The following is a 23,733-nucleotide window of genomic DNA, read 5'->3' as shown; positions in this document are numbered from 1 at the left end:
TCTGATGACGGCACACGTGCTTGTGACTCCAATCAAGGAGGCGTCTGCTCTGAATGAGAAACTCGTGAAGCCAAACCAAACCAGACCACCTCTCCCCCGCTGTTTCAGAGAAAGTTTATCCTCCTAATGGAAAGGTGTGGTTCTTTCACATCTTTGCTCATGAGCTGATTTTCCTGCTGTCAAATGACTGGCTTGGCGCCTCCCCTCCCAACAACACTACAAATCATTCAAGAGCTACCACTTTGCATCGATGCTTTTAATGAGCCAGGGAACAACACAAGGATCTCTGTACAACATAATTAAATAAATGGGGTCTAAGTAAATGGCAAGACTTTGCAGGTTATATTTCGGTTGAAAACAGCTGGTATGCGAAGAAAGGAGCATTGAGGATGAGGGATGGTCAAGAAAGGCATTTCACAGAATGCAAAACACTAAAACTTTTCCTATCGCACAAATAGTAACACACACTGGGGCTGCAAGCGGCTTCTCTTGGATTCGGAAGAACGCGCGTGGGGAGACTGTTTTTGTTTCTCTAGCCTGCATGAGAAAATATTTTACATGGAAGCCCCAAAAAAAGTTTCAAAGAGAATTGCTTGTCCTCAGGAAAGAAATAAATACTTCAGAGATGGGGAAAGTCAACATGGGACATCTTGCTCAACCAGCCCAGTGATTGCAGGGCTCTCTGTCCCCTGGCGCCAGAGGAGGACAGTGCACACGGCTTCAAAATGGAGCCTGACAAGTGGTCAGTATTGCAAAATGTCTGTTTGGCTCAGAGTTGTAGGCCTACTCGTTCTTGGACCAGCTCCCCGTGCCCGCTGCCAGCTCCACCTAGTGATACCCAACCTGGTCCAAGTGTCTCAACATTCAGTTGTCTGCCTGAATCCACTATTTACAACGCTGTCTTCATGCCAACCTTGTACTCATTTGGTCTCTCGAACAAATCCTATAAATGCAAGGGTTTTCTTTTGTTCTTTTTCCAGCTTCACATTAAGTCAACTTTGTCAGCGGTGCTGCTGCGTCCCAGGAGGCCATTCAGATGCAGTTAGTAAACCCAACTTTCAGCGCAGGTCCTTATCACCAGCTTGTCTGGTCGTACCAAGGAGCCACAGCTACTGTTGGAGTTCGGGACCCGTGAATGAAAAGTTCCTAAATTCTTCTTGGTTAATCATTGGAAGAATTCCTTCTTCGACAGGAGTGAGAACGGCCTCTTCTTTGGTAAAATCTGGATCGAAATTGCTAACGTCCTCTTTGGATTTCTGTCAAACAGAAAGAGGCAATAAAGAGATGTCAAAAACATGTGCCCCCAGTGCTGTGTCGCTGGTCTGCAGGACCTAATCCTGGCATGTGAGGCATAGGGGGGGAGTGGTGCTGGGCCCCTGGGACCTAATCCTGATGCATGGAGCAGAGAAGGGGTGCCCCGATCCAGCCTGCAGACAGGTTCTGTGCCACCCACCTGGTCCATGGGGCCAAAAGACTGAGCACCACGGCCATGAGTACCACAGTGTCCCCGCTTAGCACCAGACACGTTTAGGATATTCAGAGCCGGCCCCTCCTCTGCCAGCCTTTACAGGCCTGATGCAGCAAAGCCCTTTCTGATGGAGCTGATGTTGGCTGGGGTGTTTGCAGGACGGGGCAGTGAAGCTGTAAGTGGCTACTGTGTCAGCCCCCGCCTGCATGGACCCCGCTGTTCACAGTGACCATACACGCTGTTCCCAATCCTCTGACTCCACAGTCCTCCCAGAGCTGGGCCGAGCCTGGACTGGCCTAGTTGGGGGACATTCTCCTTTATACACAAGCTGTTATGCTTGGACAAACAGGAATTAGTTGTGTCCTAGGCAGAACAAGAGTCCTGCCTCCAGGCGCTGGATTCCTCCCTGCTCGGCACAGAACACGACTGTTTTCAGCAGTCACGGAGGAGGCCTGGGGCCCATTTGGATGAATTGCTGATTCTTCCTGCCAGCTGAGCAGCGAGCAGTTTTATCAGCACGGGCATTTCTTCCCCCCCGAACCGCTGTGCTTCGGTCGTTAGCAGGGGAACGCTCCTGAACGGCCAGCGCTGTGCTGGCCAGGGTGGGATTTTCAGAGGTGCTCCTCGTTCTCTCAACTTTACTCCCCCATAGACCTCTGTGGAGATTTGCCCCTGGGAGCAGGGCTGGCAGCTTTGGAAAATCCTACCCTAGCTGATCCCCGGAGAAGGTTTCCGAGCCTCTGCACAATGCAAGGGACCATCCGGCTTGGGAGACCCCACCGCTTGCCATATGGCAAGGGGAAGTTTCATTTTGAAGTTCGAACTGCTCAGCAGCCAAAGCCTAGGCTGGGCAACAGGGCTGAGCCAGGGGCCTACAATGAAGGACAGGGAGATCCTGCCCTTTCTGATTTCAGTCTTGTTTCAGTCAAGTTTGCATTATAATAGCACCCAGGAACCCCAGCAGGGATCGGTGACCCCAGGCACGCAGGGATGGATGCCCTGAAGAACCTGACACGGTGGACAAAGGATGTGGGAAAAGGAAGGATCATTACCCCATTCTGTAAAGCTCAGAGAGTACCTAAGCTCTTTTAAACATCTTCATTTCTAGGGGCATTTTTACACGTCAGCACCGCAGCACCGGGATGCCGACAATGGTACAAGCGGCGAAATGCATGTCATCCAGCGCTAAGAAAATGGCAGCGGCACACTTTTGAACTAAAACGCATAGGAGGTGCTTAGTTCAAAAGCACCCTGCTGCCATTTTCTGCGCGCCGATGTGCACTTTGCCGCTTATACAACCGCATGCGACGCAGCGCACATCAGCTCGCGTGCGGAGCAGACTTGCTCCAAAGCACTGGATCTCTGGTGAGTCGCGGGACCAAAACGTATGTGTATAAATGCCCTGGATGCTTAAATACTTTTGAAAACGTCTCTCAGAGCAATCAAGCGTCTTGCCGGGGAGGCCGGGACCCAGCTACATCCAGAACTCAAGGCCACGCTCTCCCTGCATCTACATCCTTTCCCCTAGCAGCTGTCCAGATGTGTAAAGCACTTCGCCAAGGGAGGGGCTCCCCCCCATCGCTTACGATTCGGGGCCGGAAGGGTGGTTCCACCTGGCGCCGGTTCAGCAGGTCCCAGTCCATCTGTTTAAAATATGGGTGCCTCAGGATTGCGCTCTCTCCGCCCAGCGCCTCGCTACCCAGGCGCATGGTGGGGTTCTTGGTCATGAACTGCAAAACAAAAGAAACGATGGATTAATCACCAGGGCACAAGAGCGAGCGACACCGATGTGCAATGACACAACGGGCCTGTCCTGAGCTTCCCTGCTGAACCAAGGGTGCCAGCCAGACTTTCCGCTTTTGTTACCCCGGAGCTGCGTGCAGGGAGTTTGACTCATTTGCTCTGGCCGGAGCCAGGGACGTATTTGTCCTTGGCCTCTTCTATTTCAGACACAACCTTGGTTACCAGGATCATAAAAGAAAGCTGAAATGCATCGTCTGCAACAGGACAAACAGTGCATTCTTGTCTCCCCCCTGCAGGAATAAAAGCTCTTTATAAGGTGCCACTTGCCAGCCAGCTGGGCTTTGGCTTGGAGTCAGTTTTGAACTGTGTCCTAAACCTCAGCCTGCTGAAGGGCAGCCAGAAAACCTGCACTTTGCTTCCTGCAGTCTCAGAGAGCAAAACAGAGGACACTGAAGAGAAGGAGGACAAGTTTTGTGTTTCAGAGGCCATGGAGAAGACAGCAGGAGCCCAAGGAAGACCAAACCTCTCAACTGAAGCGGCAGACCCTTCGGCTTTTGTGGGCAAAGCTCTCCAGGGAGTTTGATCTTCTCCGTAACTAGAGGAAAGACATTTCCAAAGAGTGGCAGTGAACCTTAGCTGTAGGTATGAAGGAAAGCAGTGAGAAAAGCCATGGTTCACCCAACTGGCTTGATACCCGGGAGAGAAACATTCGGCTTGTGGCTCTCAAATCCTGGCAAGAGCCCTGAAGCCAGGGTGGCAGGTAAACTGAAAAGGGAGCTACAAGGGAGAGATGGGTTTTCCCCCCACCCCGGGCATAACTTCTTTAAAGTCACAGAAGAATCCTTATGCCCCTCCCTCTGCTGGTATTTTTGATTCACTAGAGGAAGAGAGAAATCAGATTGCATTTTATCGGGGAAACAGCTGCTTCAGTTTGCCGAAGGAAATGACCATGAAAACAAATGGGGATCGTTGGCTGAGCGGCCTTGGGAGTCAGCTCCTCTATGAAGCAACCTGGCCTCCCAACCTCCCTTAGGAGCCAGGCTGTCACTGCCTTCCCCAGCCCAGGCCCCTTTTCCAGCACTTCACCCCGAACGGGACCAAAGTTAACGCTGCGGCGCGGACGGCAGCTGGTAACCTGGATCCACAAGGAACGCGGTGATGCAAAGCAGCTGCACCGCAGCTGTGACCATCGTAGGACCCCTCCGGGCTCTCAAAGCCCCCCGGCTATGTGGTGTCTCCTGGGTAGCGAGAAAAGACAGTGGAGATCCAGCTCCCGTTCTGTCCCAAAGAGCTTTCTGCTCTGTCAAAGGCCCACCCACGTGCAGGGGGGCTGGACCCGATGATGTGTAAGGCCCCTTCCAGCCCCTAACAACTATTAAACTATGAAAGGAAACGCGCCGTTCACAGATTCACCTTGGACTACTTCAGCCCCCCTGACAGCTCCTATTCCAAACCGTTTCTAAATCGGTGAGGGCCACAGCAAACGCCGCTCCAAGGCCCGGGTCAGCAAAGGACCAGAAAGTGCCTTGAACCAAACTTCTCAGGTTCACAAATCCCCTGGTTCACAAACAGATTAGAGCAAGCGTGGGCAAAATATGGCCCAGTGGCCAGATGCGGCCCGCCAGGCCATTCTATCCAGCCTGTGGGACCCCTAAAAAATTTAGAAAATTGATATTTATCTGCCCCTGGCTGCCTGTCATGCGGCCCTCAACGGCTTGCCAAAACTCAGTAAGTGGCCCTCCACCCAAAATAATTGCCTGCCCCTGGATTAGAGAGATCCCTTGCACTGCTCCTTTGCTTCAGTGGACTCACCCCAGATCCCATGGTGAAAATAGAGGAAAAGGGAAAAAAAATGGTCTTATCCGTGTTATGGTCGCACGTAAAGCTTCAACCCAGGGCTGCACCGTGGGAGGCTCTGCACACACACAGCAGCCACGTCTACACGAGATGTGGGCTGCACAGTTGTTACACCTCAGTTGTTGCTGTGCAGTCATTTCGTACCTGGGTGTGCAAGAACTTGGGTGTGCAAGCACAAAATAATTGTGCAGCAACCGGTGTCGCTGTGCAGTACTGCCCCTGCACGACTCTGTGGGGACACTGACAGTGCAGCAGCTCATTACTACTGCGCAGCAGCATCGCATCCTGGGTCGTGCCCCGCGACACTACTGCACAGTAGTAACGAGCTGCTGTGCAGGAAGCGCCTCGCGTAGATGTGGCCAGTGCGAGACGGCCTTGGGCTTGAAAGAGCTGACCATTAAAACGGACAAGGCAAGGGACTGAGGGGAACTGCAGGTGCCTGGAGGCCAAGCGAGCAGCTGACGGGAGAAGGTGGGTCTGGTACTCTGCTGCGCTGGGCGGCCCTGCACAAAGCAAAACCCAAAAGATGCGGGGGCCTGCTGAAGTTTGAGCCACGTGTTTGCACTTCGGTGTTTTGCACTTTGGCATTCAAACTGGTTTGCCCTCCCTCCAGCCAACCCCGAGTGCTGGGAAGCATGGGGGCAGGGGTCTGCAATCCTGTTTGCCTGTTTTACTCAGCATCCTGCCCAAATTGCATCAAGCAAAACCACAAATCCAGGTCCAAGATAAGTGCATTCCTACCTGCTTTTTAATGTGGCACCTTAGGTTAGATGCACGGGGCTCGACCCCTGGAGAGAGGGCTGCGAACAATGAGTGTATGCAGAACTATTGTTCAGGTTCTCAGCTGCCTCCGGAGAGCCCGTGAGACCTGCACCTGCTTAGGAAATTACAGCTGACACGAGAAATTAGGCATCGCTAACCAGAACGCGTCTCGTGTGTTCAGGAAGGCAGGAAGGGAAAAAGACTACGCTGACCTTGCCCATTGCTGGATGCTCTTCCAGCCCGGGGTAGCCGGGAGCAGGCGAGGAATCGCTGCCCAGCACATACGTGGGCTGCCGCTGAAATCCTTCTGAGCCGAACCTTGCTCCAGAAGGAAACGAGCTGGGGTGGTGGATACCTGAGCAATGGGCCCTCTTCTCCTGTCCTTGATGTTTTATGGATAAATTCAGCTCTGCCGCCTGGTCTTGTTTTGTAAGAAAGGGTCTTCAAAGGGTGAGCTCGCTGGGGCCGAGGTGACAAACCCGAAGCGTAAATATGTCTTCGTGTTTCTCTCAATAAAAGGCCTGTTTCTCATACAGAGAGCGGCCCCTTTCCGGCACTCGGGCAGCATATTGCAGCCCTAAAAGTGAATATAAAAAAAATGAGACCTCCTCCCAAGCCGGTTCTGCACTATAAAAGTGGAAATTTAAGTGAGAATTAACTTGATAATGTTTTTTAAAAATAGGCAGAATATTATTTCGAAGCACAGTTGCAATCTCATGCGACTGCATCCTTCTCTGATTTTTTTGCTTTTGGACTGTCTCTCTAGTTCAACAAAATCCTTTTTCTTCCATTTTACACTACTCATTGGCAGTTACTTATGTTCAGGGCACCCAACCCACCCCAGCTGATTACACAGGCTGTCGGAGAGGCTGATGTCTGTCTCTCTGTACTCTGCGCCTATGACAAAAAGCACCATATTTTCCTTTTCTAGCCTTTCAGTGCCTGTAATCTTGTGATTTCTTGTGAAATGGCATGTCTGTGACTAAAAGGATATGGTTGGGCTATTTTATATGGGAAATTGTTGGGGTTAACTTGGTATTTGGCATCTGAATGGAAAAATGTAGCCTACTAACAGTGACTGTTACTAACTCTGAACTCTGATGTTTGGCACTGCAACAGAGTTATGCATCACTGTCATATGACACACTTCAAATCAAAAGCTGGAATTTCCAAAGCTGCCTAAGGAGTCGGCATGCCCCCATCTCATTACAATGAATAATCTGAAAGTTATCTTCTAATTCAGCCAGAAGTAACTGGTTTGATGCAGGAATTACTGAAAAAGATGTCAAGGTCCACATGTTGCATAGTTAGCCTAGAGGTTCATAAGTCTCCCGGGCTGAAAAATCTACGAAGCCCCTCAAAGGAAGTGCTGCAAATCCCAGTCAAAGCCTGGTTGTTATTTCTTTGCTGTATTCAGGCAGTGTCAGGAGGTCCCTATGAGGGTGCTGGGGGAAATCTGGGAAATCGGTGCTTTCTAGGGATTGCAGGATCCACTCCGAACCCCAGATTCTCGATTCTCCAATAACCCATCTGGAGCCATTCAAATAACCCAGTTTCTCCAGCTGCAATCCTTAGGAACCAGAGGATCCATAGCCCATGACCTGTTTATCAGACAAGGCTTCCTTTCCAAAAATTTTGAATAATGTTAGGCAAAACTGAAACCTGGTGCCAGGCGCTCAGATGGTGGAGCCAACATCCTTCTAACCAAAGGCCGGATGCAGACTGTAGGCTGCCCCTTAAGGCAATGCTTGGAGAGCGCTGCAAACTACTGGACACAGTGATGGCAGCACGTCCCGGCACAGACATTCACTGACCACCTGCTCTAAAACCCAACGTGGCTTGTGAGGGATGCTTTGCGGGTGCGACCCCGGAGATGAGCCTGTATCTACTGTTCAAGTCGGCAGACAAGGTGCTTAGGGGCATCCCAGTGGGGACAGGCTTTCGCCACCGTGCAGACCCCCCCCGAGAGTGCAAGCTCCCTAATGCTACATCTACACAGCACAACGCAGTGCCATGCAAAGACCCCCAAGCTAGCTCTGAACATGCTAGCTCAGGTCTAGGAAGCAAGACCCTCTTCCAGCCCTGGGCAGAGTCCTCCTGGGATGAACTGGATTACATTTTCCAGGAACTGGCTTGGTCCAGAGCTACACCGTGCTGTGCAGACATACCCGGGGCGGGGGGGACATGAGCGTGCCAAGAGAAAGACATGAGGCCTGGCCTCAGCCTGGCCTCTGGGGTTGAAACTGGTAAACTCTGGGGGGGAAGAGAAAGGTTGCCAAGATCTTGGCACTGTGTGAATCTGGGGAGAGGTTATAACCAGGCTGAAAGAGCTTCAGGGCCTTCCAAGTCCCATCAGGTGATGGGAGCAGCTTCATAGGCACAAGGTCTTCCCCGGAAAGTAGCACTTCTTCGTGCTTATTCGGCATCTGTATTTTGCATGATGGCTGGTAGCCTCATACAAATACCAGCCTCTCGACATAGAGCACCAGGCAAAAAGCTACACAGAAAAATGAGACGTTTCTGAGCAAAGGCAAATCAAGTAAAAAGAGATACGAGTCCTGGGCTCCATCCTGCTTGCCCTTAGTCAACAGCATAACTACTGATTTTAAAACAGGACTGGCCGGGATCTCTTGAATCATCGAGGCCAGGCCCCCCGCTCTGGCTGGCAACTGAGTCAATTTAATCCCTTTCGTGAACACTGAAACATGCACAGCCGACCAGACTCGCACGCTCCGAGTCCCCAGGTTGTTTAAGCTGCCAACTTGAGTCAGACGGAGCCTGACCTCAGTTACACTTCTCAGGGACACGCCGGCCAAAAACAGCACGTTACGGCAGCCACAGAACACGACTTCACGGAAATATTTAAGACATATTGGCAGAAAGAAAATGTAACAAACCATTTTGAAAAGTTGAAGTGTTGGAGACTACTCGATATAGGGCCTGGGGAGTTGCAGCAGAGACTGTAGGGATTAAGGGGAAATATTTTTACTCAGCAGCACGATCGGCAGACAGATGATAGCGCTCATTCTTTGTGGTACAGCATTGCAACCGACATCTAAAGAACTGGTTTATTAACTTCCCTGAAGACTCAGATCTGCATGCCCGTATTTCTGTAAACCACTGCCGAACATATCTGTCTGCCTCCCTCCATATCTGATTTTCACCTTTATTTTAACTCATCTATGCTGAGTTTAATCATGATCAGCAGAGATTAATTTCAAGAACCATACTGTGGTGGTTTGCTTGTTTCTGCATAGGAGGAAACAGGTACATGAAAAAGAAAATGCTCCAAATTATGAGAGTGAATTCTCAAAATAAAAGAAATGAAAATGCCTGCTGGCTTAGTTCTTTCGTATCAATAGTTGGCTTCTGTTAGGAATGCTAACTACTAGTGCTACACAAGTAGCACAGATCAAGACAAGCGGCGCGGATCAGATCAGGACCATGTTATGCTAGACAGCATGCCTATCCCTTCTTCTAAGCATCGAGGAGCTTGCAGTAAAAATAGATGGGAGAGAGGGAGCAAGTGACTTTTTAACTTTTATTACAAAAATATTAAAAACCAAACTGAAAATGCAACGGTATCTGGCCCTCCCAGGGGCTGAATACGACACACTTATCAGCAAGAAAAAGTGCCTTATCCCTGCAGACTGAAACCCCTGTCCTCCCCATGGGGTTACATATTTAGTACTAAAGAGTGAGATAAGGAGCGTCAAAGAAAGTATATATTAAGAGAGTGCCCTTTCCCTATTTTACAGACAGGAAACCTAAGGCCCAGAGAAGTCAAGTGACTTGTCCAAAGACATGGCTACCAGAACCGACACCAGGGCTGAGGTCTCAGCCGCTCCCCCAAGGACAAGACCGACCTCCTGCCATCCACGGACGTGTCAAGCCAACTCCTGCTCTCACGCTGCTAAGGTAAGTACAATTTCCATGTACAGTTTCCCTAGTGTTGTGAGTGAGTTACAATAAAACACTTATGGAAAAGGTACTTCATCTGAGATTAACAGACTCAAAGTCTCCCTCCCCCAGTAACGATGGAGAATGGAGAGATCTGGAGATCCCCGATGCAGTCAGGCTCATTAAGACGGGTGACCTAGAATAACAGGGCAGAGATTAACTCTAAAGGAAACGGGGTTTGTTGAACATCTATTTGATCTGAGACAAAGGAGACTCATTATATAAAACAGAGCAATTACTCTAATTAAGAGTTCCCGGCCTGAATGTCTTGAGCGAACACTGGACTTGCTGCAAACAGATTGATTGGACTCTTATGCAAGCACAACAGACCCACAGTCTGGAGTTTCTCAGCTGTCATTAGTCCTCAAACAAAGGATGAGAAGGACGGTTCTATATTTTTCATTGAAGTGACGGACAGCTCAGGGGGCACTTCAATAGCAGAGAGGCACTTTATTAGTAGCTCTTATTTAGTGGGGCGTGGGGGGAGGGGGAGTCCAAACCTGACCACCTCCACTAGCAAGACTCCCATCACCTCCTCTGAGAGTTTCACCTGAACAGCACTTTCAGAAGTACTGGGCTGACTTACAGACCTGCCGTTTGCAACTGGGAGCCCGTGCCCCGTTTAAGTTCAGAGAGAATTCGGCTCTTCCTTGCAAAAGACACTTTTGAAAACGGAACTCAGCTCTGAAGTCATTTAAACGTTTTTTTAAAAACTCTGACCTCAGTCCTATGCTGGGCCTTTGGGTTTGGCCACAGGCTGTGACCAGGGCACGTTTTCCAGTGCAGCTCAGGCTTAATGGGTGCAGTGGCAGAACAGGGAAACAGAAACATGCTCTGAAATACACTTTAAAAAACTGTTCCTCTTATCTTTCCACAGACAGCTTGGAAGAGGGGAGCAAGACTAAATTAGTTCTCTGTGCTGAGGAGCTGGGATTGTAAAATCCAGCGACTAAGAGAAATGACACCAGGTTTAGTGCTATCGCCCCAGGATGCTACAATAAAAGCTTCAGGGCAGGAGAGGTTAGTTTTATTGCTCTGAAATAGAGATACGTTTGGTCTCGCTCCTTCTTAGTCTGGAAACGACCCTCTGGTGTTGCCAGTTCAAGCCTCTTGTCCTGGGGAAGTGTGTTGAGGGAGACAAACACACAAAATAAATCAGTGTCATGAAAGAAGCAACCTATCAGATGGATTTCTAGGGGTGTAAAAAGGGATACGGCATTGCTGGCTGCAGCAGGACTTTGCCCATTTCCACCGGCAGAGAATCTGGCCCCAGGTCTGGCTCCTTGTCAGACACAGAACTGAGATTCAGGCCTTGATCTTTTAGCTTTCCAAACTGCACAGATTTCCCAGCACGTTCCCGTCAACACTTCCATAGAAAGAACAGACTTCAGTCAAAATTTCCCAGCCCAGGTGACCCAAAATCTGACGCATCCAGTATCACAAAGCCATTCAGTTAACTTCCTAAGGTGCTGAATAGCTTTGTGATACTAGATGCGTCAGATTTTGGAGGCCCAACTTGCTATACCTTCAGGAAGTGCCAAGATGCTTGCAAGTGCGATGCCTAGGGTCTGAAGTTCACCAAATTGTCAGTCATGCTGAAAATCCATGTCCAACTCAAAACATAGGCCCATAATACTAAAAACCTAATTCTCAGTTGTGCAATGTGCACCCAATTTATGCATAAGTCAATGGGCTCGGTACTTGCTCAGCATTTCAAAGAGTCAAGCCATCTTTATGCAGATGCTTCAACACAGACTTCGGAGCCTATTTTTTGGCATCTGGGTTTGAAACTTTTGGCCACTGGGTTTAAATCAACAGTATTAGATTGATGCATATTGTGCAGGTTGCAAACCGACAGCAAAGTCTGCTGATTAAGCAGGGTGATGCAAACTGATAGAGAAACCCTGCTCTCTTCTTTAAAATCTGGCGAAACCTCCACAGAGCGAGAGAAGCACTATCAAGCCTTTTGCATCTTGTGAGCTGAAAGCAAGAAGTGAATATATTATGTATCCATGGTGACTCATGTATAAAGGGTCAAGAGGAAAGAAGAATAAATTGCACTAACAGGACTGTGAAGGCCAACTGGAAAACCTCAGAAAAATACACCAACAGAGCCCTTTCACTATCTTGCTTCTGTTCCCATTAGGAAGTTACAAGAGATCACAGACTCATAGAGAAGTGGGGTTGGAAGGGGCCTCTGGAGGTCAAGTCCAACCGCCTGCCTGAGGCATGATCATCACTCTCCAAACCATCCTGTACAAATCTATCATCTAACATCTTTGTAAAATTACCATTAACTCTGACACAACACAAGACATAATACCCTAACCTGTCACACGTAAAGCAGGGGAGCCACGGCAGCCAGTGCCCTACTTCTATAAAAGGTTGTTAACACACACTCAAGAGATCCCAGGTAGATGCCATGCGCCCTGCTACAGCTTGGGCTACAGGCAGCACCCAATGCATCTGAGGAAGGCTTAAAAATGTCCTGACACATATAGAAGAAATTGGGGTGGGAGCAACCAGCAAAGCCCAGAAGCATGGGAAATCTCTATAGCAGAGCAGAGGAATCACTATTATCCCCAACGAGTGGCTGTCCAGCCTCCTTTGAAACACCTCCGGTGATGGAGAACCCAGTTTCCCCAGGCGTCTGCTCCCCTGCCTTGCTGTTCTAACACTGAAGAAGTCTTTCCTGATATTCAATTAAAACCTACTTTGCTGCCAATTTCAAGCCACTGGTTTGCAAGAAAGAAAAGGTGCTCTCCCTCTTCTTTATGGCAGCCCTTCAAGTATTTGAGGACTGCTGTCATGTCCCCTCTCAAGCACTTTTCCTGTAAGCTGAACGTGCCTATCTCCTTCAGTGTCTCCTTATACAACTTGCTTTTGTCATCTCCATTGCCTGCCTGCGGACCTTCTCCAACTTCTCCATGTCATTTTTCAAATATGGAACTGAAAACTGCACACTTTACTCTAGATGAGGCCTAACTAGTGCTAAGTAGAGAAGCGCTATCACCTCCCGCATCTTGCACCTTATGCTTCTATTGATGCATCCCAGTAGATGAGGCTGTAGCAAGTCAGAAGGGTCAGCAACACAAAAAATGAGAGAAGAGAAGGATGTAACTAGTTTGAATAGGTAATTCATTGGAGCATGATTACACTCACAATGTCTTGAGACCTCGCTGGGAAGCAGGGCCTCAAGATGCTAAGCATTTTACAACCACAGAAGTACAAGAAAGCCCCTGCACTAAAGAACTCAGACAAGTCGGGCCAGGAAGTAGTATTGCTTCCATTAATGGTCTGTGCAACCAAGGCAGAAAGGAATTAGTGGGGCAGTCCCTCAGGTGCTAAGTCCTGCTGTGATATCTCACTGGTGTTACATGTACATTCCTTGAGGATCTAGACCTGTGAGGGACCTGTGAGGTCTAGATCCTCAAGGAATGTACATGTAACACCAGTGAGTGGTCTGTCTACATGTGAAATAGATCCGGGAGAATTTTACTCGTGAGTACACTATCTGCGAGTAAATGCTCCTGGGCAGGCATCTACACATGTAGGGAAGCAGGAGCAGATTTGCTGCTCATGGCAGCAGACTGCTCTTGCTTCCTGGGGCCCTGAAGTGGGCTCCTCCCACCACCAGGGGGAGCTCTAGACCCCCCCCCCCCCCCCATTTGTCCAGGGGCTAGCAGGGAGCATGGGGCTAGGACATTGTTCCCTGCCCCGGGGGGGCTGTCTGTTGCCGGGATGTGGACAATGTTCACATTGGGATCTCTCAGCCCCAGCTCCCTGATCAGGGCAGGGGACCTGGAAAGAGCTGCTTGGAAGAGGCAGGTCCCAGGTCCGTGGTCACGGGTCCAGCAGATCAGAGAAGGTGGCTGGGACCTGCCCCACTCCTGCAGCTCTTTCCAAGCCCATCTTGTCCAATTGGAGCACGAGGCTGGAATAGTTCCTGTACCCTGCTCAGCTCTACGACTGGAGCTAGGTGGGGAACTGGCTCTCCAGCCCCAGCAGCAGGGACCTCCCAGTGCTGGCTCCATGACTGTGGGGCCAGCGTTGGGAGATCCTTATTTTTAAGAATCTCCCACCGGCAGCCCTTCGACTGCGGAGCTCGCACTGGGAGATAAAGATCTCCCAGCAGTGGCCCGGTGACTGTGGAGTTGGTGCTGGGAGATAAGGATCTCCCAGCCCCCTGTTCCCCAACTGTGATGGTGAAGCAGGGGCTGGGAGATAGGAATTGCCCAGACCCCACCGCCCGATCATGATCTTGGAGCAGGAGGCTTGGAGCTCCCTGCTGCTGGGGCAGGAGGGCATAGTCCTTGCCTGAGCTCTGGTGCTGGAACCTGCCCTGGCAGCAGGAAGCAATCCCCTGCCCCCTGGTGGCCAGCTGACCAGGAGCAGATTTACTCCCGGTCAGGCGTTTACCTGAGCGCTACTGCGCTGTTAGTATCGAAAGTAAATTTGCCACTTGCATTTGCAGGTTGCAAATTTACTTGCGATTAGTGAGGTTTACTGAGCAGCATGCAAGTGCATGTGTAGATGCACTTGCTTACTGCCCAGTAAATACGCTACTTGGCAGTAAAGCATTTCGTGTAGATGAACAGAAGGATGCGTTTCATGGATGTTTTTGCAAACACAGCTCAGAATCGATAAGGGTAGGTGACTGTCCCCGGGGCTGGGAAGAGGAGCGAACATTTAGTGTGGTCCTGGAGACTTTCGTCTCATCAGAGAAGTGACAGAAATGCCAGAATCCTGGTCTTGACGTGGGACCTGGGCAACAGCACAGGAAATGCAAAAGGAAAAGCAGAGGGGCTGTTGACAAGGATGCAGCACTGAGCTTTACAGAGCAAATCAGATGTTTTAGTTTTAGTTCTCCAGAAGTGCTAATCCACTGCTTTTGCTGCAAGAACACTCTTCTTCCAAAGCCTCTAGGAAAAGAGCAGCAAAAAGAGTGAAAAATGATTGGTACGATTAATGTTGCTTGAGTTTTATGTGTGGCAGGAAAGAGGAGAATGAGTCATAAATGCTGCTGGAGTATCCAAGCTTATGAATTTTTCTTTATGAGGCAAATCATGAGTCTTGGCATGCTGTGGACCTTTAAAAAGAAGAGCCTATTAAAAAAAACAGAAAAGGTAGAAGACCCGATGATTTCATTCAAGGTGAATTTGACCTCTGCTGCCTATACCTACATGCCATTAGTTTCCTTTCAGAGTGAATTATGCAGGGAGAGCACAATGGCCCTTCTTGTAAAGAGTTCAGATGGGAAGACAGAGAGTCTATGATACGAACACAGAAAATGAGAATTTCTGAGGATACCCAGAATGGCAGCGCTGCTTAAACTAGGGTCAAGAGACTGATGAAAGGATTACTCAAGGGAAGGCCACATCCACACAAGCAGGAGAAGCTTGTTCTTCTTTTTAATGATGTTAAAAGCAAGCAGGACCCGGGCATTTGGCACTTAGGGGGAGAGAAGCAAGGTCCGGGAGCAAGCCAAGTGACTACCCCCAGGAACTGTACGGCAGGGAGAAGAAATGTTGATTTTAACCACCATAAATGAGGAGTGAGACTGGGCCCTTGTCTTATTTGGCAGTACAATGAATGAGGAACCTGGTCAGAGGCAGTCCGCTGCTCCAGTGCTTTAGGGAATAACAAGAGACAAGGAGGACGAAGAGAGGGAGCTCTCCTGGTGCGGCACGATGGGAGCCAGCGTGGCAGAGAGCTAGCAATGGCTGGAGGACAACAGGAGGACGTGTTTCATGGATGTTTTTGCAAACACAGCTCAGAATCGATAAGGGTAGGCGACTGTCCCCAGGGCTGGGAAGAGGAGCGAACATTTAGCGTGGTCCTGGAGACTTTCGTCTCATCGGAGAAGTGACAGAAATGCCAGAATCCTGGTCTTGACGTGGGACCTGGGTAACAGCACAGGAAATGCAAAAGGAAAAGCAGAGGGGCTGTTGACAAGGATGCAGCACTGAGCTTTACAGAGCAAATCAGATGTTTTAGTGCAGCTTTGACAGCCAAAGCCGAATCAAACTGTGGAACAGAATTTGCTGTGCCTGCCAACTCGGAAGACATGCCAAAGGCAAGAATTTTGTGGCATATTTGAAGGCATGTTAGCTACGCTCCTGGACTCTGAGGCTTAGCAATGGGCCCATCCTTTTAATCTTTGTCTAAAAGCTTACAGCATCTTCCAGCATAACTCCATGCCTGCTGCTTCAGCTGGGATGCACAAGAGCTGTCTCTTTGTATTTCTTCTTAGCAACGAAGGACCCGAGCCAGACTCAGGGGAAAGGAGTGCAAAGGAGAGTCAGGGCTGCTCGAATATCGTTGCTCTCTGGGTGAAGTCAAGCCATAGCAGACCTCTCTCAGCCACCACGCTCTGCCCCTGCCCTCTCATACCTCACTGAAGGATGCCTTCTAAAAGCACACCCGCTGGTAAAATATACAGCAGCCTCCTGGCTGCTCCCTCCCTCGGAGTCTGAAAACTGGACCCCAAGACTTGTCTTGTAAATCTGACGGATGTGAAAACCTCCTGCCACCTGGCTTAATCCATACCTTAAGTATGATTAAGAGACGGGGAGGAGGCTGACTTGCTCACTGCTGCTCAGCATGTGTGAGGTGTCCTGTACCACCTGTGAGCAATAGCGTAAGGAGCAGTGTTAGCATCTCTTCCGATTGTATGTTTTATTCCTCCTGCAGTGCAACCCAGCGTCCTCCTTGCTTTCCTCACTGCAGCTGTGCCTGGGCTAGGGGAAAGCCTTGAGGGAATTTCTTTTCAGTAGCTCTTCAATCTCATGCTGCAATACATTCAAGGGGCACAGATACAGCCACTGAGTGCTTTATTTTGGAGCACTTCTCTTCCATTTACCTGGGCTGGATCATTTAGCACTTGCCACACAGGATACTATGATGAGCCTTGTTCTGATTACATTGAGTCTTCGCCGGGCCTCACCATCCTCGGACTTTTTTCATTTGGCATCACCTTCAAACTAGGAAGAAGCACATCTTCTGAGCCAGCCACACTCCTGGACTCTGAGGCTTTGCAGTGGGTCCATCAGGCTCCTCTTCTGTTTTTCATTTGCCTTTTAATCCTGGTCTAAAAGCTTACAGCATTCTCCAGAAACAACTGCATGCCTACTGCTTCACCTGGGGTGCGTATGAACTGTCTCTGTATTCTCAGCATAAAGGACCTTCGCCTTTCAGGCCCACAGGCCGGACGCATGGCGCAAGGCCAGTCCCCGGGCTGGATTCCTTGCGGGGTTGGCATGTCCCATGCACCCAGACTGGGCCCCATGCCACCCTGATCAGGCCCAGTGCTGCTTCGGCCTGGCCCCATGAGCCAGGATCAGGCCCCATGCTACCCCAGCCTCATGCACCTGCTCTGGGGCACAAGGCCAGGCTCCCCTGGGTTTGGAAATTTGGCAGCAGTGGAGTGGTACTTAATGCTGCCACTGCTCCCCCATTACCAACTTTTTGGACCCAAGGGGAGCCCAGTGGGCTAAATGACACAGCTGTGCAGGCTGGATCTGGCCCATGAGCCAGGAGCTGAGTACCCTTGTTCTAGACTATCACCTAATGTACTGGTATTTATGCATGTAAACTGGTTTGCTGCACTTCAGTTTGACAACTATAGAGAGATTACAAATTTACCAGAGCACTCCTCATTTTGCCTGCTCCTTTCTGGTTTCATTCTGCTTTCCTTATGCTGAATAGCATCCAAAATGCCCCCAAGCAGCGGCTCTGTGGGTAGCCCAAGGAGGCTCCTGGCAGAGTGTGATCCTTTTTAAATGAAGAGATGGTTAAAATACACCTCTGTGCAGCAGCCAGCTCATCCACGGCAATTCGATGTGACCGTTACTGTCCAATGCACAGTTCCAGGGAGGAGTTGGGCCTCTAAAGCAGCCTCCCGGCATTTGATTTTCTGGGCTGCGATGGGATGACAACTCTTCGCAAAGGCGTGCCAAGCTTTTCTACTGAGTCAGGTTAAAACCAGGAGAGGCTGAGAAAGGGGCTGTATAAATGCGTGGCACAGTGAGGACCTGCTCAAGACTGCTGATTGCTGGACTAGTTGCAGTGGGAGCAATAAAAAAATGACAGGATTAGTAGCAAACTATATATAAGACTTTGTGGTAGCTCTTCACACACAAGAGCCTCTTGACCTTCCTTGCCCTTGGCTCTGCCAGGCTCCTGAGCCTCATTTGCTCTCCAGAAAGAGCAAGGAAAGGTGTCTCACTGCAAGCTGGCACGGCAGGAGGCTGTGTAGTGCTGCCAGCTTGTCCTTGCTGCTGGGTGGCAGTGCATGTCCTCGCTCACAGGAGGGGAGGAAGGAGCAGGGCCTGGATTCGTTCCAACAACTTGGCTCGTCATACCTGAGTGTTTAGATCTGAAATCCTGCCTTTTGGTCCCCAAGGGAGATGCCCCTCTGATGTGGGATGGAAAAAGCCTCAGACAGCATCCTGAACAACTTGTATCCAGGCCACAGCACAGGAACCAGGACCTGTTTCAATGTTTAAGCAGGTAGTGGCTGCTTTCATGGGTCCTCAAGCCCCAAGCGCCTTCGCTAGGGCCGGGAGTCTCTCAACTCATCCTCAGCCTTGGCCAAAATTTAGTCTGTAAGACTAAGAGTTAGACCAGTTTTCTATGGGCTTTCTTCTCCCATATAGAGCTGCTTAACTGCAGCCCCTTACCCCATCATTGTTTTTATTCACCCATTTGTCCAAGGATCTGACTCCATTCTCCCTACGCCAGCCTTGCAGAGTAAAGGGGCTCCAAGTGAATGCAGATACAACTTCAACGCCTCTTTAACCTGCCAGAACAGGGTAAAGTATAGATGAGAACAAACCTTCTGATCTGTCTGGCACCTTAACAGGATCATGTTGGAAGGTGTTGCCAGCAAGCACTCTTTGATGTATGGGCAATTCAGCAAAGCCAGCGACGTACTTGCTGCCCTTCATTCTGGCTAAATTAAGCAGTTAAGCTTTTCTAGGAAGTCATTCAACTGAAATAACAGAAGCCACTATCTTGAAAGTACTAGCCACATGTAAGACTGCTTGCAGGGATAGGGTTTGGGGTTTAGCTGAGTTGCAGCTGGGGGGTGCAGAAGCAGAAAGCCTGAAAAAAAACAGATAGATAGAGGATAGATGCAAGATGCAGGTGGGGTGCAGTGCTGGAAGGATGCAGAGAGACAGAGGTTGTCAGGCTGGGGAACTCTGCCCAGGGACGGTGCACATTCATACACGGCAGCAGGATCGCACCGAAACAGTATTTAGCTCCTAGATTTAATTTTTCCAGAAACAACACCAAAAGTCCTTGAAACAGGTTAACTGCTTGGCCTAAAGGGTGTTAACAGTAGCTGCTACAAACAGACTGTTAGGACTCTTGGAAAGAAATGAGGCTCCATATATTAGTTTCTACTGATCTGGCGACAGTGGTTTTTCAAAGTACTTGATGTAAGGCTTTTTAAAACAACTCGATAAATATTAAAAAGTGACAATGAGAAACACAAAGGGCCCAATGATAATGCTGCCATTACATGCCAGAAAGCACACAGGCAATTCCTCCGGATGGGTACCCAACTTTGTGGCTGTTGTTTTATGCTGGCTTCAGATGCCTGCAAGGGCTAACCAGCATCGGAGATGGGGCAGAGAATCAGTGAAAAGTGAACCCTGTGACCTGTGGCAGTCGATGGTTTGCTAAACCGAGGCATTTGCTTTCTGAGTCAGCATCAGTTCCGGCCTGTAGTTATCTAGAAACGTAGATCTATTTCCATCTCATGTTCTTGGCACTGTACCACCGAACACACAAATAAAACCCATTTCCTCACAGACAATGTCGTGTCAGCATCTGTAGCCCATGCTATAGCCACAGTAACCTGGCCTCACCAGCTTCAAAAGTCAACCCCGTGATGACTTTATGATCTTAGAGGTTGGTCCCTCCTATGCCTTGGCACGACACCTGCCTTTCCAAACTCAGTGCTACTTTATAAGACGCCACGCTGGCCTTCCTTCTGCCTAACTTGGGAGACTATGGGGACTTTTACCATCTTGAATTTTCCCTGAGCCTGAGGAAGGGTTGCAGAAAACGATAACTGTTTTTGTGATTTCTTAGTTGGTCTAATAAACGGTATCAACTCTGAACCAAGAGTGCTGGAGTTTTGCATTTCTTTCCATGCAGTGTTAAAGCAATCAGGACTCGTAGTAGAGATGATATCTTTTATTAGACCAAGATTTTTTGCAAAAAAACCAAATTTTTTTTTTGCAAAAATTTTGTTGGTCTAATAAAAGATATCATCTCTACTACAAATCCTGATTGCTTTTTCCTCTGGACCAATACGGCTACAATCCGGATACCTGAGTGCAGCGTTAACGGCTTTCATGGAAAGCTATGGTACTCTTAACCCTCGGTGTTATCTGGCTCTCAGCGTGGGGTTTGATAAGGATGGACCTCCCCAGAAAACAACTTGACTTAGAAAGTATCTAAACTTCCAGTGTTCATCTGGATGTTTTTGGGTTACTTGATCCAGCTACATTTTACCCCATCCGTATGTAATGGCTGCATCATCTTATTCAACCTCTCCCCATCTGAACCAAGACTCAGGAAGGCAGAGCCCTGCATTCTTCCCTCCGTGCCTTTCATAGTTTGAACTCCCTCGGCATCACTGATTCTGCAACCTCATTTTTCTTTTAACGTGGCTAATTTTCCCCTTTCCCATTTAACTGAACTTTCAACAGGCTGGTGCAGGATAGCAGGGCTGGACTGAATTCAAGACCGGCTCACAGACATGGCCTCAATTTGAGTTACGGCGAGGCTGCCAAAATTAGAAGGACCATGCTGTTCACGGCGAAAAAGGAGGGCGAACTTTTTGCCGTAATTCTCACAGCTGGACCTCGAGACCTGCAGCTCCTCGGAGCACCACCATCTCCATTCAAGCAGGTCCCGTCTGTTGGAGACATGCTGAAACATCGGCGTGGGGAGCAGGATGCGGACTTGAGCAATGTGAGTCATTCTGGAGCAGCCTGCATGGCAAAGTTACAGTTTTTGTTGTACAGACTCTTCCCCACATGGTGCTGGTAACCTGGCGAGTTTATATGAAGGAGGATTTTGAATCAAACTTTTTTTTTTTTTAATAGAAGCCTACCTACGGACCAAATTCACCTGCGTGGATTTACCTTAGGGTTGCGGCTATGCAAATAGTTCTTGTGAGAGGCAAGAGGGGGCGTTTTGAAAGATGCCGCCCCAAATTAATTCAGGTTGAACTTCGGTTGAAATGGTTTGGTTTTCCCCGCCCTTCATTGAAAGAAGAACCTGAAAAAACCGGTTTCCTTCTGCACAAAAATCTTTTCTTCTACTCAATGCAAAATGTTCCCTTTTCAGGTGCTTTGAAGAAACACACAGGAAATGCAGGGCAGAATTCACAGGAGGAGGAGGAGGAAGTGGCGGTCTCCGTTATCTTGATTCACAGCGAACAACAAAAGCAGAGCAGGAAACGGCCCGTGACAGTGCAGGACTGGACTCGATGAGCCAAAAGGAGGCTTTCAAGTCCCACATCCAACAGCCCTGGCTCTTGCAGGCCCAGACTCACTTCCCTCATCCGCTTGCGAAGGCTGAACCCACCTCCCAAGGGAGTCCCTAACCACTAGGCCCTAGGGTCCGTGAAGAGCAGGGGATTCACAGTCTCTCCTGTCAGTGCTCTCCCATTTTGTACCAGCAAAATAGTCACTGCAGCAGGGCCTGGGACTTGGGGGTCTCATCTCCCAGATGAGCATCTGAATTGGCAGCCCACAAGCACCCTTTCAGTGTGGGACTTGCAGACTCAATGCATGTGGATTTGAATCAAAGAGCTCCAGCAGGAGGGACTGGGGGAGTCCGAAGCCTCACGGGCTAGGATGCTCGCCCGAGACCCACATCCACTCTCTGACGGAGGGCAGAGACTTGAACCAGAGTGAGGGCCGCCTGGGGGAATGGCCCAACTACCAGGCTATTGGGGATTTTCAGGTAGGGCTTTCTGCTCTTGGAGCTGGGTGAAGCTCATTAACAGCCGCTCAAAATCTGCCTTCTCTCCAGCACTTTGTTTTGGAAAGGAGGGGACAGAAAGCATTCGAGAAGGAATCATTTTCCTTCTCAAAGCACAAATAAGCTCTCCCCTGGCATCGAACTGGTGGCTGTTATCCTGCAGCACCAATTCAGGTGACCCCAGCGGTCCTTCCTGCACAAGTGCACAGGGGCTGGACCCGAGGAGCTGGGAGGTCCCTTCCAGCCCCTAACAAGGATGAAACAGCCGTTGACCAGACCAGACATTCATTGTAATCCCCCCACTCCCCACCCCCAGGAATGTGCTGTGTGCACAACCAAAAACTGCAGACATGGCCAGGATGTCACTTCTTGCTGGGACGACAGAGAGCGTGGTGCTGGGGAAGTGGAAGCACAGGACAAGACAGACAAGTTGAAATGAGCCCTGAACTCTGTGATCCCGAATCAAAGACATTTTCACAAAGCCTTAGATGCAAACAACAACCTCCGGACAACCTTGTTAACAGTCTGCAGCAGGCCAAGAAGTCCTGAGACCCTTTATCACGCTGGGGGGGGGATCTGATTGTAATTCCAGAATTTCCATGGTTTGCTCTCTGAAGCCATCACTAGAAAGGCTTGAAAGCACAACTTTAAAAATGAGAAATGAGCTAGTTATTATGGGCATTTGCACACATGCTTGTGCGGCAGAGCCGGGCGCTTTTCACCGTGGCACACGCAGCTGTACAAGCGGCAAACTGTGCATCGGCACGCAAAAAATGGTGGTGGCATGCTTTTGAACTAAAACACCTCAAACGTGTTTTAGTTCAAAAGCGCACCACTGCGATTCTCTGTGCACTGACGTGCGTTTCGCCGCTTATTCAACTGCACGCGCCGCAGCGCAGTGTGTGTCAGCTTGTGTGTGGAGCAGACTTGATTAACTGAGTTTGCGCCGACCCGTCAGATCTCTGATGCGTTGCAGGATGAAGAGCTATGTGTATAAATGCCTTGTGGCTCTAGGCTAAGACTTAGGTACAGGACTGGGCAATTATTATGGGCGGAGGACCACATACTGAGTTTTGGCAAGCCATCGAGGGCCACATGACAGGCAGCCAGGGGCAGATAAATATTAATTTTCTAAATTTTTTAGGGTCCCCGTGAGCCAGATAGAATGGGCTGGCGGGTCCGAGGGCCACATTTTGCCCACCCCGACTTAGGATCACAAGAAAGCAGGGCTGGATGGGACCTCATGAGGTCACCTAGTCCAACCCCATCCTGAAGGCGGGATTGCCCCTGGCTCGCAAGATGCAAGTTCGGTTTCCTGTTCTGCCTCATGCACTTTGACTTCTCTATTCTGCATACATTCTTATACCATATTTATCACCCTGATAGCCAAATATCTTGGGCAAGTTACTCAGGTTCTCAGTATTCCCATGCTCTATCTGTAAAACGAGGCTAATAATAGCTCCCTATCTCACAAGGACATTGTCAGGCAAAACATATTCAAGACTGCGAGATGCTCCAATGCTATAGTAGGAGTGACGTAAAGACCTTTGACAGACTCCTGATTTGTAGCCCTGGCATCTGAACTAAAAGGAACAGGCCCCTTTAACTACAAAAAACTATTATCATTTCAGCATAGTTAGTTTCATAGTTTCTAGGGTCGGAAGGGACCTGAGCAGATCATCAAGTCCAGCCCCCTGCCATGGCAGGAAAGAGTACTGGGGTCAAACGACCCCGGCAAGTTGATTGTCAAGCCTCGTCTTCAAGACCCCCCAGGGCAGGAGCCAGCACGACTTCGCTTGGAAGTTGGTTCCAGACCCTAGCCGCCCTGGCCGTGAAGTCGCGCTTCCCGATATTTAGCCTAAATCTCCCCTCTGCCAGCTTGTGACCTTTATTCCTGGTCACTCCTGGCGGTGCTCAGGGGAACAGGGACTCCCCCA

General features: G+C 49.5%; 1 protein-coding gene across 1 annotated transcript in view; it reads right to left on the bottom strand.

Annotated features, from left to right (window-relative positions):
- Positions 1-235: 235 nt before the first annotated feature.
- PRKCH (protein kinase C eta) overlaps positions 236-23,733 on the bottom strand; it is a 172,163-nt gene continuing 148,665 nt past the window's right edge. The window contains exons 13-14 of the mRNA XM_019550931.1: positions 3,055-3,198; positions 236-1,256 (exon numbers count right to left, since the gene is read on the bottom strand). Coding sequence (XP_019406476.1) covers positions 1,110-1,256; positions 3,055-3,198 — 291 coding nt within the window. The 3' untranslated portion in view covers positions 236-1,109. The remainder of the gene's footprint in view (positions 1,257-3,054; positions 3,199-23,733) is intronic.

This window comes from Crocodylus porosus, unplaced genomic scaffold, assembly GCF_001723895.1.
Source record: "Crocodylus porosus isolate Cpor-Errol unplaced genomic scaffold, CroPor_comp1, whole genome shotgun sequence".
Classification (NCBI taxonomy): Eukaryota; Metazoa; Chordata; order Crocodylia; family Crocodylidae; genus Crocodylus; species Crocodylus porosus.
The sequence above is the reverse complement of the archived record's forward strand: the minus strand, read 5'-3'. Positions and strand labels throughout refer to the sequence as shown.